The sequence below is a fragment of the Elgaria multicarinata genome, chromosome 1 (assembly GCF_023053635.1).
Source record: "Elgaria multicarinata webbii isolate HBS135686 ecotype San Diego chromosome 1, rElgMul1.1.pri, whole genome shotgun sequence".
Classification (NCBI taxonomy): domain Eukaryota; kingdom Metazoa; phylum Chordata; class Lepidosauria; order Squamata; family Anguidae; genus Elgaria; species Elgaria multicarinata.
The window spans coordinates 43,136,927-43,155,200 of record NC_086171.1 but is presented as its reverse complement, the minus strand read 5'-3'; the positions used below and the strand labels follow the sequence as shown (position 1 = coordinate 43,155,200).

Here is an 18,274-nt window from a genome sequence, read left to right as displayed (position 1 = left end):
GTCAGCTACTGGGAATATAACTAAATGTAAATAACCTTAGATGCTAAAACTCTATCGTCTTGTTAGTATATTTTTCAGTAGTAGTCCTTAAGGTTACTCCTTAAAATATATGGATTTTAATTAACATAAGTTTAAAGATGAATTGAAATTTCTAACTCTCATGGAACCTAGGCAGCGTGTGAAGACCTGCTGTTCAAGCTGCCAGTCAGTCTTTCTAATTTTCTTTTACCTTTTGCTTATTCTATCTAGGGCAGGATCTACACTACTGCTTTAAAATGATTTATAACAGTAGTGACAACTGTTGGGGCCCAGGACACACTCCATATACAGTTTTGCAACCGTTTTCAAAGTGTCATATCCTTCTTGGTGTAGATCTGGCCTAGGAGTTTATTAGAACAAACTTATTACATGAAAAACTGGTTTTCGAATATGGAGAAATGTATGGAAGGGATCTAAGAAATGTTGGCTGATATTTCATTGACGATGCATGCAGACAAAATATTACTAAATTACTACTTGCTCTGAAAGGCTAAGAATACCTATGCTCATCTTTCGAGAACTGCTGCTATTATATGACCTATAAAATGTAATCTGCACCATTTAATTTTTATTCTGATTCTTACTTCAAGGCTTGTCTCTGCTGCCAAACACTGTAATCATACACTTAACATCCTTTGAGACACTATATATATAGAAAGATAGTACCTCGTCAGGAAAGAGTTTGATAGCAATGTAAGTGTTCTCATCTATCAGTACAAGTTGACCTCAAAGAACTCTTCGGTGAAATCATTTTGAGAATAAGAAAATTCAGGTCTCACATTCTGGGAAAATTTGGAGAAGTGCAGTAGATGTTTTGGCATGAAATTGGGATTTACAGGTGGATGTGGAACTAGAGGTCTTTGAGAAAAGGAATAGTGTAGTTTGAGTACTTTGTGACAGTCTCATCCCAACTAAATAGGCAGACAGTTTTCAGTGGCTGGGATTCTAAGGACTGGCTTTGGTTTATTCATGGATTTGGCATGGTCACTGGAACTTCTATCTATTCTCTGAACAACAAACCCTGTGCCATATCAAAACTTTTAAAAGTAAATTTAGTTTGTGGCTTGGCATGGGGGTCATAGGCATCAAATTGACACTACAGCTAGAGACAAGATAAGCAAAACGAAGAGTTTATTAAAGGATTTATATACACACAAGGGAAATGAGTGTTATTTTTCAAATAATAGGATGGGAATGCTTAAATGTACTCAGATATTCTTGATTACCTTTCTTGATTAGAGTCTTCCCTGCTAATAAGCTGGATAGCTTTCCCCTCAGCTCAAATTCCCTAAAATCCACCCCAGTCAGTTCCTCACAAGTAAGAACAGAGGATGTACAGCAACTTTCCCTGCTTTCAGTTCTTCCTGTTGCCAACACACATGGCTACCCACTGGAAATTAGCATATGGACAGGCTACACTGTTTAATTGGACTTTCAAAAGGCTTTTGACAAAACTCCTCACCAAAGACTCATAAACAGACGTCGTAGTCCTGGGATAGGGGAAGTCCTCTGGATTGGTAAATGGTTAAAGGATAGAAAGCAAAAAGTAGGAATAAATGGTCAGTTCTTGCAATGAGTTTCAATGTAATGAACTGCAAAACGATGCACATTGGGGCAAAAAACCCCAACTTCACGTATACATAGAATACATAATTTTGTTTATTTTGTCCTTTTATCTTTATCATCTTTTAGCTGGAAAGTGAAATTTCCACTACAGCTGATGATTATAGCTCAGAGGTAAGAGCAAAATTGAAATTTTATATGTTACATAAAAAAAATTATCTTGGTTTTTATGCTGCTATTTTTAATATTATTGTGCCCTGTTTTCAGTATTGTTTTCTATTCCATTATTTTATACAAGCCATCTTGTGAGAGCTATACCTAAAAGGCAGCCTAAAATACTAAAATATTTTGGCTGTTGGGTGGTATAGAAATGTGATATATGGGGAAAGTGTGTAGTGGCTTTTAAAACTAACTCACCCAATTTAAAGGTAACAGTCAAGTTTTTAGGAATATTTTAATTTTTAAATTCCATTAATAATATGTTAATATTTGTAGTGTGGCTGTAGCCTTACAGCCTTATTGATTCCAGATTATGAGAGAAAGTAACTCACGTTAAATCTTTCCCAATGAAATGTGTGTTTTTTTGCTTTGTAAGCGCTCTGTGCTGCTCCAAATTAAACTAGTAGTATATGAAATAAGAAATTAGACCTCTTCATTTACACTGATGCTCATAGTTACATCAATATCTCAAAAGGTGTGTGAGATATATAACATGACTGTGTGTTTTAAAATATGCAAATTTATAAATATGTATAGTTAAATGTTAGATTAAAACTCTTCACTTAACCACCATAACTGTTTAGTCAGTTTCCTGTGCATATTAAATGTAATCTGTACAGGTTGTGTATGCCTGCTGCAAGGACCAACAGAGAATAGTCACAGAGGCCTTGTTGTCAAAGAGACTTCACCTGGTTTGCACAGTCACTGCAGCGCACTGTTGCTTATTCAAGCCTTGGCTTGTCGTGTTGTCCAAACCCAAACAGCAAGGGGATTTTGAGGGTTAAACAATTCTCAAATAACCTATGGTCTGTTGTAGGTTTATTTGAGGGTTGTTTAATCCTCAAATAGCCCCTGTCACCTGGGTTCAGATGACACAACAGACCATGGCAACCCCCCACCAGGGGTTGAACATTCAAAATGTCTGACCAACCTCCCCACCCTGCGTCTTAAATAAGCCACAGTGGGCTGTGGTGATTGTGCAAACCGGCCCTTGATCTTGTATCTGTTGTGACAATGATTTAGCTCAGTCTTCCCTGGCCAGGTGACCTCCAGATGTTTGGACTTCCGCTCCCATCAGTCCCGGATAGAATAGCCAAAGGTCAGAAATTCTGGAAATTGTCATCCAAAACATCTGGATAGTACCACATTGGGGAAGGCTGACCTGGCTTCTCTGTCCTCATTCTCTGCTAATGCACCATTGTTTGTAGAAGCCCAAGTAAGCAAGACTCTGGAAGATTGTTCCCATATACTGCTAAATATGATTAGAAAACTCAGAGTAACTTTTAATAATGAAATTCTGATCAAGAATGTGTTCAAATAGGGCTATAGTTTTATACCAGAGGTTTACAGAGGAAAATGTAAAAAAAATGGCTACTGCTCTGCACTTCCTCCCACTCCCAGCACCTACCTCCAATATTATTGTTCTACAAGGAGTACTAGAAGATTACACATTATTGTGGTATTGTTTTCTATTTCCTTATTATTTTATACAAGCCACCTTATATAAATAATAATAAATAGTATTGCTGTGCGTTTTATCTGTCATTTTACAACTCTCCCAAACTATATATTATTGAGAATGGCTGTGATTTAAGAAAAGCCATGCATGCATATGTATCAATAAATTATGTAGACTGAGAAATTACACTGAACTTTCCTTTCTCGATAGAATTGGTTTACAATGCATGCAGTTATAAAGTGGAGGAATAAAACTGCATAATGGTAAAAATATTTTAAAAAATCATTATGTTTCCAGCTGCCAATAGGTTACCTCCAAACCAGTGAACTGTACTAGCAATCAGAGTCCACAAGATTGATTGTGTGAAGGAAGCATCTAGGCCATTCCAAAACTGGCAATGGGGCCTGTTCACATGTAATGGCAGCAAATTGTGGGTTAATTAATTAACCCACAATTTGCTGGATCATGTGCCTGGCTTATACCACTGCCATTTTGAAAATGCTGCCTCTAGGCCAATCAGAGGTTATTTTGTGATGTGTGAACCCAGATACTATGGTTTAATTGTGCATTGAACAACCCACAGTTAATCTAAGAACTAATCATTGGTTAACTATGGGTTGTTTAACCCATAGTGTTCAGGATTGCACGTCATGAAAAAAACATTGATCAGAGGTTATACCAACCTGGCAAATTGTAGGTTAATTAACACATTATTAGTCACCATTATGTGCAAAGTGGGTCAAGGAAAAAATTAGCTGCGTTTCAAGTATTGGCTTGAAAAAATTGATTTAGGGATTTGTATGGCCTGAGGGTTTTTGTTTGTTTGGTTTCATAAACAAAGGAAAAATTCTTAACTTCAGTTAATGAATCAATAGAAATGTATGTTGGGTCTCATAGCAACAGGTGAAATGTATTTTGATTAATTTCTGGTTCTTCTCATCTGAAGGCATCTTGCACATGAGATAATCGGGAAATGCAATAGTGGCTAAACAGTTAGTTAATAGATTCAGTTTAATGAAGAATCAAGTTTAAAGGAAAAGAAGTCTACCACAGCCATTGTTGATTGCGGGATGCCTTTGTGTTGTGATTACAAATGTAAAACAATTTTCAGGTCTCATGCTTATAACCAAATAACCCTAGTATCTGTTGATTTCTGAGATGAAAACATTTGAGGAGTTAGTAAGTTCATTACTGGATTGTCATAATACAAATTGTATTAAGTAAAATTGTAATACTGACCTCTTGTGGTAGTGGGTATCACTCATGTATATACTTCAGAATTGACTTGTTTTATGCCATTATATGTGTAATCCTATGTGTGTTTAGACAGAAAAAGAACCTATAGCTCCCAGCATTCCCTAGCCAGGATGGGTGGCTAGGGAATGCTGGGAGTTGTAGGATTTTTTTTGCATCTGAACATGCAGAGGATTGCACCTTAAATGTCTTGAATATATATCATCTTGTGTACTAGATTTATATTTTTAAAAAGTGTGTTCAAATATGTTTGCTTCGAACTATATGAACTTCTGTTATGCGTCTCTAAAAACATTCAGATGTATGCATAACGTTAGCAATGTGGACCACTGCACACGTAATAGTTAAGTTTTATTTCGGAATTGAGAGAAGGCTGTGGGATCTCAGGCATCCAAATTGAGTTCAGAAACACTCATAACCAAAGTTAGCATAACCGTTGGCTGTCTTTATAGCCTGTCTTTCTGCTATTTTTGGTAGAAAGACGACCTGTAAATCACATGCATAAATAAATAACTGTCAGGCAGATGTAGGGTGAGTTCCAACGTCACTAATAGACAAGCAGAAAGCTTGTTTGGAGGTGCTTGTTTGGAGGACTCTGTCATCTTGGGCAGGGGGATGCTGCTTACAGGGAGAAACTGAAAAGCTCCCTCATGCAAATGCAGCATTCACTCACACTGGTCTGTATCTGAGCTGTCAGATGGAAGTAGGCTGCTGTTGGAGAAGTGAAGAGAGTGGGAACAGGGAACCTGCCATCCTGCAGCCTGAAACATAATCTCTTTAAATATTGTGCCTTGAAAGATTTTTCAGTATTGGCATCTGCAAAAGATTTAATACTCTGCCCTATCCAAACTCTATTTATTTTTAGTAGTACTTGACAATGACTTAATACCTTACTATGCTTTTATTTTGCTTTCTTCTTGGAAATACGAAGTACAAAATAGTTGAATAAGCACAATTATAACTTGGAACGGAATAATTTAGAACAGGGTGCCCTGGACAATAATGAGATGGTTTGGCAGGGTGTATGAGTTTTTTCTGGTTTAAGTGCATATTAAAATTGCTGTATATCTGATATGTAGCATTTTATGAACAGTTAACTTATTCATTATTTCTGGCTTTTTTATTTTATTTCTTTTTTACCAGCATTGTTTAATGCTGGTCTGTGCTGCAAATAGAGAAGTAGGATCTTAGGTATTAGGATAACAAATAGGATTCCCACATTTTAATAACGTTCTATTCCCCAACAGAAAGTCCAGCTTTTTGGAAACCTTAAGTGTGGAGATCTTTTCCTAGTATAAGATAGCACAATCTTTTATGGGCATCTTCAGTGATGATACAATCTTACAATGTGTTTTTAAAATTTAGATATTTGACCTTTTTGTATGTCTTTATTCTGATTATTATGAAAGGTATAATTCTGAGAATCAACTCCCTCAGAAACACCAAAACAAACAAACCAACCATTGGTAACTTGTATTAGATGTCTTATCATCTTTTACTGGCGAAAAGGGAAAAGTATTTCAATGTATAGATATAATGGAAACTTTGCACTATTTTCTGCTAATAAAATATATTTGGAGAATATATATTGATGTCATAAATACACTCTTAAATAAAAGGTCCTGTATAACAAATTGTTCTGTAAACATATATAGTAAACCTGGATTTCAGGTTATTTATCAAAAATCATCTCCCTTACTTCAGGCTTTTGTATGGAGAGGCATGCTATGGAAAATGGCAATCATTTTATTAATTATTATGGCAAATTTTTATACTGCTTTTCATTTTTTTAAAATCCTAAAGCAGTTTACAAAGTAAAAACATAATTAAAATACAATAGAAGCAGCAGTAAAACAATAGAGCAACAATATTTCAAAAATAATAATAACCAAGAGTAGCTGGCAATGCTAGTCTTCAGGAAAATGCCCAGTCAAACAGACTCTGTTTGTGCCTAGTTTGGAAGCTGCAACTAGTGCAGAATGCAGCAGCTAGGATGGTCAGTGGAGAACCTAGACATACTCATATTACACCAGTGTTAAAAGAACTGCACTGGCTGCTAATAAGCTACTGGGCCATGTTCAAAGTTTTGCTGAAAAGCAAAGCCCTAAATGACTCAGGTCCAGGATTCCTAGCTGACCATCTTCCCACCCAGTCAACCCCTGAGATCTTCTGGGAAGCCTTTATTGGACATTCCACAGCCAATGGAATATCATCTGGTAGTGGTACATAAGGGGCTTTCTCATTGGTGGCACTCACCCTTTTGCATTTTCTTTGACATACGATTCAAGAGGCAGAAACAGTGGGAAGCTTTAAATTTCTTGAAAACACAAGGCTTTCCCTGACCAGTGATATTATGTTATCCTGTCTTCATGTTATGATGTAGTATTCTTAAATGTTCTTAACTGTTTTTAATTATCCCATTTACCTTATTTTATATTGTTACGTTGTATTTTAATATAAATTTTAATATATTAAATGGGTATAAGAGTACTGTAATTAATAAATAATAACAGTGAGTGGAAACACTCCACATCCCTCCTGATCTTGATGAGGAGATCATGCCACATGGTGGGTGCCACAGTGGAGAAGGTCCTCTTCTGCACCACAACTAAGTAGACCGTGGTATGGTTAGCAAAGCCACCCTTTCAGAACATAAAGACTAGGGCAGCCTATGTCTTACTACCTAAAAAAACAATTAATTGACAGAATTATCTATCTGCATGAATCAAGAAAATATTCAAATATAATTAAACAACACTAGAAATTGAGCTTGCAGCCCTACACATACCTGAGAGTAAGCCCTATTGAATACAGAGGGACTGCTAAGTAAATATGAATAGGATTGCATATTAAGTTACATTTTATATTATAATGCTTTTATACAGGCAAATGGTTGCAGTTTTTTGACAAGAACAGCTGTACCTGAAGACTTTATTAGGGTACAGTATTTATAATTAAATCATGGCACTCAATACTAAAAAGACTAAATGTTTTGCGGTGGGAAATATATCAGCATTGTTAACAGTAATTCTTTTACTTGCATGGCATAGGCATTTACTAGCTTACACAATATGTACATATATGTGATTGCTTCTTCTATAACATTTCTAAGACAACATTCAGTTTAAAATTGATTTTGGAGTGTTACTGTGTTATTACTGCTTTTATGGAGCAAATTATACTAACAAAGCAGGTTTCCATAGCAATGTACTAAAGTGCTGTCTCATCTGAGGAGAATTGAATGTTTTAAGCATCCTCACCTTGAACAAACATTATACAATGCTGGGCTGTTAAGGAACTTGGATTGGTTTAGGAAGAAGAATTTGGATTTGGAGAGAATTATTCTGAGCATGGGATGCAGCATTCTGTGACACGACTGGAGATGATGGAGAATGAATTGGCTGGAAAACAACAAGAGATCGATGAGCTAAACAGAGAGCTAGAAGAAATGAGGGCAGCGTATGGTACAGAAGGATTGCAACAGGTATAATTACCATATGTTGCTTTCTGCATGCTTTGTGGTCATACACACAATCCTTCAGTGTTGCCTGCCATGATTGAAGACACCGAACGTGTGAAAGGAGGATGTTTGTTTGTGTTGTTTGTTTTCATTGTCACTTTGTTTTGCAAAAGAGCCCCCTGGCCATCTTTTTCAGCTCAGTGTTTATGAGTTTTGCTTTTGGTTCTATGAGTGGTGGCAATAGTAACGTGTATCTTCTTTTGAAGAAACCAGTAGTTTTTTGAGAACGTATCCTATTTTCTGTTTAAACAAGTAGAGAATGACAAAATAACATTCATTCCCTTTACTAATAAAGACAAAGCTTGTAACCTCAATTGGGCTACAAACAGAATGTAATTACTAGCCCACTTCTTAAGCTAAGAGAATGCCATAATTATGTCTACACAATGGTATTGAAGGAAAGTTGTACATGAGATGCACATTACACACGTGTCAGATAGCCATTGTGCATCTGTGCCTTTAGTCCATATTATTTTCTCACCTGTCTCTGCTGACATTACAGATGAAGGTACATTCAGTCCGCTTGGTTGTGCATTCAGCCTGTCAGAAAAGGTACCTGTTTTGCCCCAGTTTTCTCATTTTTAGTTTGAATACAAATGTGCTGAATGAAGATTTCAGAAAGCTGTGGAGAGAATGCGCTTCTAGGGAACTGGCATGTGCAAACAGACCGTGGAAACATGTGCCCTGGATGGAAGTGTCTGTCTGTGTATAGGATCTTCAGCCTAGTGCCTCTGTGAACCAGAAGTGGAAATGTGAGCAGTGCAGTTACAAACCAAATAAAAACAGTGGTGAAAGTGAAGAAGAAAAGGTGCTGAAGAAAAGTATTGTTTGTTTATTTGCCAATCCACTCCCATGTTTTAATTATTATTACTAGTGCTTTTTGAGTATGACAACTCTTTGTCAAAGGCAGTGGTCACTACTTGTGCTTTATAGTCTGTGTACCCTGGAGCATTGTTCTATACTGTGCCACACCATAGCTGACTTGGGGCCTGTTGAGGCCAAAAGGTGGGATATAAATATTTGAATGCATAATAACAAACAGCGACAGTTGTTTATTGCATTTAGTTGAAGCATTTATGCTTTGTATTGTATATTGCTAATTTGGATGGCTAACAGTTTACAAAAATTGATATTTTTTTTGTTTGGTTCTGCTATCTTGTATTTTAGGAAATCTCTGAAAGGATATACAGTAGAGATTTTTTTATTTAAGAATCATTTTAAGGAAGTGGGAAAAAACCATAGGTTTTCCAGATGTGGTGTATCACGGTGTCAATTATTTGAGTCTACAACCTTGTGCCAGTTGTTTTTCTTGAATTTTGGTAATCTTGTTTTAGCTTGTAGCATATTTACTTTTCTATGAGAGACAGTGTATGACTTTAGCTTTATATTTAAACAGAGTCTTGTTTGTCTAGAATTTTAGAAGTGTCCCTTTTATTGTTAAAACTCAAGTTTCAAATCTTTTGGGTTGGTCCAGTAGTTGCAGAAGATTCTAAAAAGCCAATAAATAGTTACTACCGAATGTTCACCTTCTGTTATGTCCAGTCTTTCAGATATTTTGTTGTTGTGTTTGCCCATTTACCATTCTGTGTTTCTTTTTCTTTTTTCTTTTGGAGTAATCAAGAAAAATGTCCTAAACCAAATTGTAGTGTAGTTTGGATAAAGTTACATTTTATACTAGAATATACCTAAGTGCCTGTACGGAGGTCAGGACAATTAATTTATGAGTTACTACAATTTGTAATGTAAGCACAAACTATGGACTTGAAAACATAATCTGCTATAATGCTTAGAAACTCAGAGAATGTTTGGACGTGTGTAGAAGCTTATTGATTTCCAAAGAGTCAGGCAGCAACTATTTTGTAGAAAGTGATCGCTATTAGCTCTCTTACATTCATACAAAATTGTTATGAGGTACAAGAATTGGAAGTTAACAATCCATCAAGTTTGATATGAGGGAAAAGGGTTTGGGATGGAGAGTTCTAGTCCTTTCCCCAACCCCATTTTACTACTATCTTATTTTTCTATCACCACTTCCCACTATCTCCTGCGTCACTGAGGAAGCAGTTGGGGACAGATCTCCTTTTTCAAGCCTGGCCTTGCCCAGTGTTTCCCCAAACTGCATTCAGTTTCCAAACCCCAAAAAGTTCAATTTAAGGATACTTTTTAATTTAAGGCTAATTCCTTTCCTCTGAACTAAAAAAAAAATGCATTTGGGATGGATAGTGTGAGGGAAGGATGCAGTGCTTCATACACTCATAAAATATTTGCTGCATGTTCCAGAAGTCTTGTTGAATTTCATTTGTTCTTTAATATTGTCCCGTCATATTTTTATTTTATATATTTCCAACATAATATTTCAAATGTTCCCTGTGAACTGTGTAGTCTGTTTATCCATAGATTTATTGTAGACCCTAATATTAGTTTCTTTCTAGGGAGTATTTACAATTAAATAGTGCCATATTCTGTTGTATGTAGTCAATACTAGTCTGTTGTTGGGGTAGAAAGAAAGTATGATTCCAATGGCTGTCCAGTGTTTTATTAAACATATATTTTGGTCATAACATCTTCCTCTAGGGGAAAGTGTTAGAAATTAAAAGAAGTTTATAAGATACTAAGAACAGAACTTTTAAAAAGCCATAAAGAATCAAACCATTTTTATATCAGCATTTTTAATGTCTACTTGGATAATAACGTCTTTGTGAAGAAACCAATATTTGTTTACACCTTTGTACTTGACAAGCTTTGTGTGCTGGAAACATCAGGAGCAGAATGTGTCTTCAGTGTTTCATCAGAATAACCACAGCTGATGTACAGCTCTTTTTGAATAATGTTAACATTTTAACTTGATCTCTTTTAGCTACAAGAATTTGAGGCTGCCATCAAAAAAAGAGATGATATTATCACACAGCTTACTGCTAATCTACAGCAAGCAAGGAAAGAAAAAGATGAAACAATGAAAGAATTTTTGGACTTGACAGAACAGAGTCAAAAACTGCAAATTCAGTTTCAACATGTAAGCTATTGGGAACAACTTTTTATTAGCTTTAAAGATAAAGAATCAGTTTAAGTGGTTGAGTTATTTCATAGCAGTGCCAAAATAGATACATGGCACTGCGGAATCTGCTTGATATATTGGCTGTGGTTGTATTCAGATATCATGTTTCCAATCCTTCAGACCATGGTTTTGTCTTAGTGCCACCTTCCCCAACCAGGTGTAGATGTGAAAAAGTTGACTTAGTGAATGGCCCTTCTGTTCCATTCAAACCAGCAAACTGTGGTTTGAGCAAACTTTCCAAACCAGGATTGCAAGCCAGAATTCAATGCTGGTTTGGAAGCCTCATTCAAACCACAGTCTGCTGCTTTGAATGGAAGGGCAAACTGGTTTGCTCAAACTAGGCCATAATTCATTAAGCTGAGTGCATGAGGAGAAGCGGAAAGGGGCGTGAGGAGAAACAGATAGGGCCATTAGGAGAAAAGAACAGGGCTTGTTCCCAATCCTCCAGACCACAGTGTGGAAGACCACAAATGCAATGACTGACCTTTTCTTACAGGGGGTGGATTATATTTGTCCTGGAAATAAATATTTATCATAGTTCTGGCCATGAAAGCTTGAAATTTTTTAGGCCAGACCCTTTCATTCCCGCACTCATAAATCCCAGAAACGGAAACTCACTTCATAGTGCTCAGATACAAGCACTTGATAAGATTGAAGTAGCATGAAAGAAAGTAAAAAATGATTTGAATATTTCATGTGCAATTTGAAGACGAGAAAAGTCAATTTGAAGTCATTTGAAGATGAGAAAATGGAAAAGTTAGACTTGATGAGTAATTTCTTTTCATCTTTCTCCTCCGGAGATCAATCATCCTCACCCACACACATTTTTAAAAGAAAAAAATACTTTTCCTTAAGTTGTTTTCAGGATTGGAATTTGTAACTGTTTAGTTCATTTATTTGGTACTAAGATGAGTCAGCTAAATCTCTGACTATTTTGGAAGCATTCCATCTGATTTCTTTCTTGAAACTGGAAGGGCACATCCCTCCCATTCTAGGAAAATGAGAATGTACTAGGCCTAGTGAAAGAGTATTGTAAATGCTGTTTTTTTATATTAAAAAATTGATTGGATTCTGTAGTTTTCTAGTTATATAGTTCTATGAATCTGAAATGACCTACTGGAATCTTTAGAAGCTTGAGCCCTGTTCAGGCATTTGCCTGAATGTGTGAGGGCTTAAAGTCAATAGAGGCTCAGAGTAGAACATGAGTAGAACTCCCTGTGTGATCGCAGACCCTGACAGTGCGCCCAGAGACGTAGGGGGAGGGGCCAATGTAATAACCCTTTATCCACTTTAAGCCCTCACACATTCAGGCAAACCCTGATTTGGCTCTAGTTTTCTGTGACAAGGACTGTATAAATCAGATAAATAACAGCGAAGAAGTTACTGATAGCTTCAAGAGGAATCATGTATTTTTGGCAGATGGAATTGCATTAATTTAAACAGTCATTACTTATATATGTTAAATACAGTTGTTATATATTAGCAGCCTGCAATTAGGTTTTCCATTGAACATGAGTCTTAGAGGCTTATAATCCAGGATGCAATATAATAGCTTCTAAAGATGTGAACAATACGTTGCTTTCCCATTAACTATCATAACTACTAACTGGTTTGCATGTTACACTGCAATTGTTGTTCTGAATTAAACAGCAATTTCTGTTTAACTCAGAAATTGCTGGGAAGAAGCATGCTGTCTCCCATGTGCTCATCATTTTCATTTTCAATTAACAGCTCAGGGATGTTATCTTCCAGGATTGTTCATAATGTGGGAACCCAGAAACTCTGGTTTGTTTATAGGTTAAACAATCCATTGTTAAACCAACAGCCAAATAAAGTCAATTGTTGGGTTAATTCCATCTTGTTTAACCATAAACAACCCAAAGTTTCTGGGTTTTCACATCATGAAATAGGTGCGTTCCTGGGTTGTTAATTGAAAGCGGAAATGCCAAGTGCATGAGAAGCAGTGTGCTCATCACTTTTCTTGTCCCTGGCAATTCCTGGGTTAAACAACCCAGAATTGGAACATGACATGCAAACCGGGTATATGACTGTAAAGCCATCACCTTTTGTTACTGCAGAAATGTATATCCAAATCAATGCAACCTTTCTCAGCACAAATCATTCTGTTCAATGTTATCTCAGATGGTTTGCTTCAGAGAAACAAGCTAAAAATATTACTGGGGGTAGGGGGTGGGCGTATTTTGCCCCTCACAAGATTGTTGCTCTAAAATGCAAAGTATGTGTTGTCTTCATGGGAGAGAAATTAATACTTTTTCTAGCATGCTTTCCCTCCTTATAATTTGGCATCTGTTATTAAAGCAAGTAACCCCAATATGCTGTTCTGTACATAAGTTGCAGGCAAGTGAAGCTTTACGGAACACTAGTCATAGCAGCACTGCTGCTGACTTACTCCAGGCCAAACAACAGATACTTGCATATCAGCAACAGTTAGAAGAACAAGAGCAGCTGTTGAAAACTTATCAGATGAAAAATGAAGACTTTGAAATGCAAGTTTCCTTTCTGCAGCGGAGAATCACTGAGGTTGAAATGGTATGTTTCTTATTAAGATCATGGCTTTTAGAAGTGTGTGCTTTCCCTATAGTTATTGTTTAAAAGAGGTATGTATAATCTCTTAGCATGGAGTTTGCCTAATTGTTATAGCATGCAATCATTGGGTGTTTTATAACTACAAAGGCATATTCAACCTGAAGGAATAGGAAGAGACACATATTTATAAGCATATATAAGCTAAGAATATGCATTGGATTCGGAAGAATCTTGAACCAAATCATGCTGATTTTAATAAATTTGGGATATCTCCAAAGAAGAGCAAGCTGAATCTGAGCCCTGCCTAAGCTTCATGAGCAATTTGGAGATCCAGAGCCAAAAAGAGAGGCATGTGTCTACAAAAATCGCAACATTTCTCACCAAGTTTTCCATATAAGGAAAAAGCCAGGTGGGGAGAGGGTGGGAAGTTTATGACTAAGATATATAGTTTCTAGTCACAGGAAATTATTTCACCCGGACTCTAATCACAGTGCTTTTGGGGAGGGACATCAACTTGCATTTACTCTGTTTTGTGCTCTTGGCTAATTCTCTCTCTTTTCAGGAGGAATATTTAAAGAGTTGTGGTGGCCTTTAGAAGGGTTTTTATTTTTTGCTTCTTTTTCTCAGTACCTATCTTATTTATTCTTAAACCAGTTTTCTTCCTTATTTCAACCAATCCTTTCCAAATATCATTTTCATTTGAAACCTGGCCTATAAAAAATCCAGTTATTAGTACTTTTAGTTCATTCTTGCTGTTGTTCTAATCTGTCTTGTGTGTTGTTTGTTCATTTGATTGTTAGTAGTTATACATAGGCAGTGTCATTTCCTGTATGCCCTAACCCTCCCATCTACACTCTTCCCCAGTTATATTAAGTTTTGATTTTAAGTTCACTATTCTCTGTTTTGGTCTGTGTGTGTCTCTACTATGTTCTTTGTGGGTTTTTTTTTACTATTTTACACACACACTACACTAGATATAGATAGCGTATAGGGTGCACAAGAACTATTATTAAGTGCATATCAATTGCTTTTTACTATGTTTCATCTATCATAATTACCTAGCCTTCTGAAATTTTAGAGTTTATCTTTAGCATTGTTAACATAAAGCTTAACCATGGTTAAGGCAGGCGGTGGAAATACATGCTCTGAAATGGAGAAAGTGGCAAAGGAGCATTTAATTCTGCAGTTTGCTTAAGCATGTACTCTTTCTGCTTTCTTAAAATAAGAAATCAAATGTAGAGACTCAAGACATCAAAGCAACTTGTTTTTAATTGCAGGAAAAAGTCAAAACCGAAGAAGATTCTGCTAAGAAGAAACTACAAGAAAAAGAAACAGTTATTGAAGAATTGGAAGCTAAAATTCTAGAAGAGGAAGAGAATATATTTATTCTTCAGAAAAAAATATCAGCTGCTGATAAATCACTAGAGGAAGTAAAAGAAGAGCTCTTTCAAAAGAACCAAGAGCTACATAATGTGAGAGTGGACCTAGCCAGTTCTAAACAAAAAGAAAGACAGTGTTCTGATGAAATAAAACAATTAATGGGTACTGTGGAAGAGCTGCAGAAGCGATGTCACAAAGATAGTCAACATGAGACTGACATTGTACAAAGAATGGAACTTGAAGCACAAAGGAGACTTGCAGACCTCAGGGCAGAATTGGAGGAAGTGCATGGGCAACAGATAGTACATATGAAGCAAGAGTTAGTTAGAGAACATACAATAGAGATTGAACGGCTTCTCGCCCAGCAAAAAGAAGATCTGGAGAGAACTTTGAATTTACACTCTGGTAATACTAATGAAGACCAAATACACTTAATGAATATTGCAATTAATGAGTTGAATCTGATGCTGCAGGATGCCAATTGCGAGAGAGAAAAGGTCAGGCAAGATTTGTCCCAACAACTTGACCTGTTATCCTCTGAAAAGTCTTCTTTACAAAATAAAGTTGAGGATCTTTGTCAAGAGCTGAGCTTTTCAAGAGAGCAAATTCAGAGAGCCAAGCAGACTATAAATGAAAAAGAATCCAAGTTACATGAAGTAGACATGTTACAAACTACTGTTGAAGGTCTAAAAGCCGAGCTTGCATCTGCCTCTGAGATCAAGAAAGAATTAGAATTAAAACATGAAGCAGAAGTTACAAATTACAAAATAAAGCTTGAAATGCTAGAAAGAGAAAAGGATGCAGTTTTGGACAGGATGGCTGAATCTCAAGAAGCTGAACTTGAGAGATTGAGGACTCAGCTTTTGTTCAGTCATGAAGAAGAGCTATCAAAACTTAGAGATGATTTACAAAGAGAGCACAGAATAAACATTGAAAATCTTAAAGAGAATATGGGTATGCAATCTAAGCAGCGGTTAGGTGATTTACAAAATGAAATGAGCAAGAAAATAGAAGCTATGCAATTTGAAAATGACAACTTAATATTAAAACAGAACCAGCTCACATTAGAAATATCAAGGCTAAAAGATTTGCATCAGTCCATCGTAAATTCTAAATCCGAAGAAATGATGCTTCAGATCCATGACCTCCAGAAAGAGATAGAAGTTCTTAGACAGGAAGAAAAAGAAAAAGGTACACTTGAACAGGAAGTTCAGGAATTGCAACTTAAAACAGAATTATTAGAAAAGCAAATGAAAGAGAGAGAGGATAGTCTTCAAGAAAAATGTACATTGCTTGAAACACAAAATAATGCTCTTGAAGATGAAAATAATGCTCTGCAAGAGAAGTTAAAGAAATCTGCTGTTAGCAATATCGAAGAAAGCTTTATCTTCACTGATGGAATAAATTCCAAGTCAGAAGAATTTGATTTGCAAGAAAGAATAGAAAATCTGATAGCGGAAAATGAGAAGCTTGTAAAACAAGATATTGCACATAAAGAAGAGATTGAGAGGCTAAAGAATTCCTTTTCACTTACGGAGAGAAACTTTGAACATAATTATCAGGAACTCCAAGAAAAATATGCTGCTCTACTAAAGGTAAAATTGGATCTAGAAGAGAACAGGAACAAGCAAGAGGTTGAATACAAAGCCAACCTCCAGGCTTTGATGGAAGAGATCCAGTATTTACAAAAAGATATGCCAGTTGTATTGAAAACTCAAAGTATGGTCGTTCATGGTAAGAGGGAGAGAATCTTAAGATCAGAAACTTTTGACATTGAGGAGGTTGTTGAAAAAGACACAACAGAACTGATGGAAAAACTTGAGGTCACTCAGCGTGAGAAGCTAGAACTTTCACTGAGACTTACAGATCTTTCTGATCAATTAAAATTGAAGCACAATCAAATCTGCCAATTGAATGAAGAAGTTACATCACTAAAACAAGATAGAGAACACATCTCAGCAAGGTGTAAAGAACTAGAACTCATAGTTAACCATAGACTGGAGGAGAATACGAACTCTTGTGAACATAAGACAAAATACTCCAATGGAGAGTTACGGGAAGGCCATTCCACAGTTTGTGAACCTGGAAACTTTGTTTCTGATTCATACAAAGAATGTGACAGGGCTATAAGAGAAAGAAGAGAAAAACTGATATCAAGTCAAAGTTTGGCTCATCATAGTCCAGTGGAAGAAGCTATTCAACGAAATCTAGATCCAGAACCAGAATCATTGTTGGGTCATTTTCACCAAATGAGTGATGGTTTATCAGGAGATTCTTCAAGTGTGAGCTTTGTGCAAGGTGAAAACAAGCTTCAGAAGCAGTTGGATATGCTGAAAGCTGAACAGGTATTTATGGCAACCACACAATACACTTTTTGCTAAACGTGCATCTCACAGATTGCTAATATGTCTAATAGTGCAATCCTACACATGTTTACTCATAAGTAAATGCCTCTGAGTTATGTGGGACTTACTTCCTGAGTAAGTGTGTTAAAACTGCAACCTAAATTAACTTTTGAGACATTAGCTACAGAATATTGAGGGATTCAACTATGAAATGGTCAGTGTGGGTTTGTTTTGTTAAATGTATGTATGTGCATTAAATGTTGAGAAAAATGTACAAATATGCTTTAAATTACTATGGAAAAATGAAAAATGAGATTAATTAACATATATCTCCCTATCTGAAAGTTAAATGCTTTGTGGCACCTGAGCCGCCTGGAGAGTAAGGCCATTACGGTGAATACAAAACTTGTGCGGTTTGAGAGAGTGAGGGTGCGTGTGTTTTAAAGTTTGCATTAATTTACCTCCTATTCATAAATGAATGGGGAAAATAAAACTGCTCATGTAATTTTTATGGCCAAAATAAATAGCCTTAAAGCAGCCTTCCCCATGATTGCAACTCCCATCTTTTCCAGCCAGCATGGCTAATAGGCATACTGGGAGTTGTAGTCTAAAATATCTGGAGGGCACCAGGTTGAAAAAGACTGCCTTAAAAGTATTTTGTTCTGCCCTATTTTCTTTTAAAATTGATCCATAGTTGAATGCCTTGCAAATTGTATTATTAAGCCCAAGAATAGCTTAAAGAGTCATTTGAACTTGCTCAAAGTGATTTAAATGACATAACAAGTGAAAGAGATTGAAGCGCTGCCTAGAAACCTGTCTCAGCATCTGGCAAAACCTAAATCTTGTATCAGTGTTGAACATGTTGCTTTCTTCCTAATCTTTGCCTTGATTTT

The 18,274-nt window shown here is 36.2% G+C and overlaps 1 protein-coding gene across 11 annotated transcripts in view; it reads left to right on the top strand.

Annotated features, from left to right (window-relative positions):
* AKAP9 (A-kinase anchoring protein 9) overlaps window positions 1–18,274 on the top strand; it is a 122,943-nt gene that overhangs the window by 18,624 nt on the left and 86,045 nt on the right. For 9 of the 11 annotated variants that reach the window (XM_063126884.1, XM_063126910.1, XM_063126893.1 and 6 more), the window contains exons 3-8: window positions 1,732–1,776; window positions 7,420–7,473; window positions 7,848–8,018; window positions 10,912–11,067; window positions 13,462–13,659; window positions 14,934–17,381. In XM_063126884.1, the coding sequence (XP_062982954.1) occupies window positions 1,732–1,776; window positions 7,420–7,473; window positions 7,848–8,018; window positions 10,912–11,067; window positions 13,462–13,659; window positions 14,934–17,381 (3,072 nt within the window). The remainder of the gene's footprint in view (window positions 1–1,731; window positions 1,777–7,419; window positions 7,474–7,847; window positions 8,019–10,911; window positions 11,068–13,461; window positions 13,660–14,933; window positions 17,382–18,274) is intronic. The other 2 variants (XM_063126874.1, XM_063126918.1) reach the window with 2 other exon arrangements.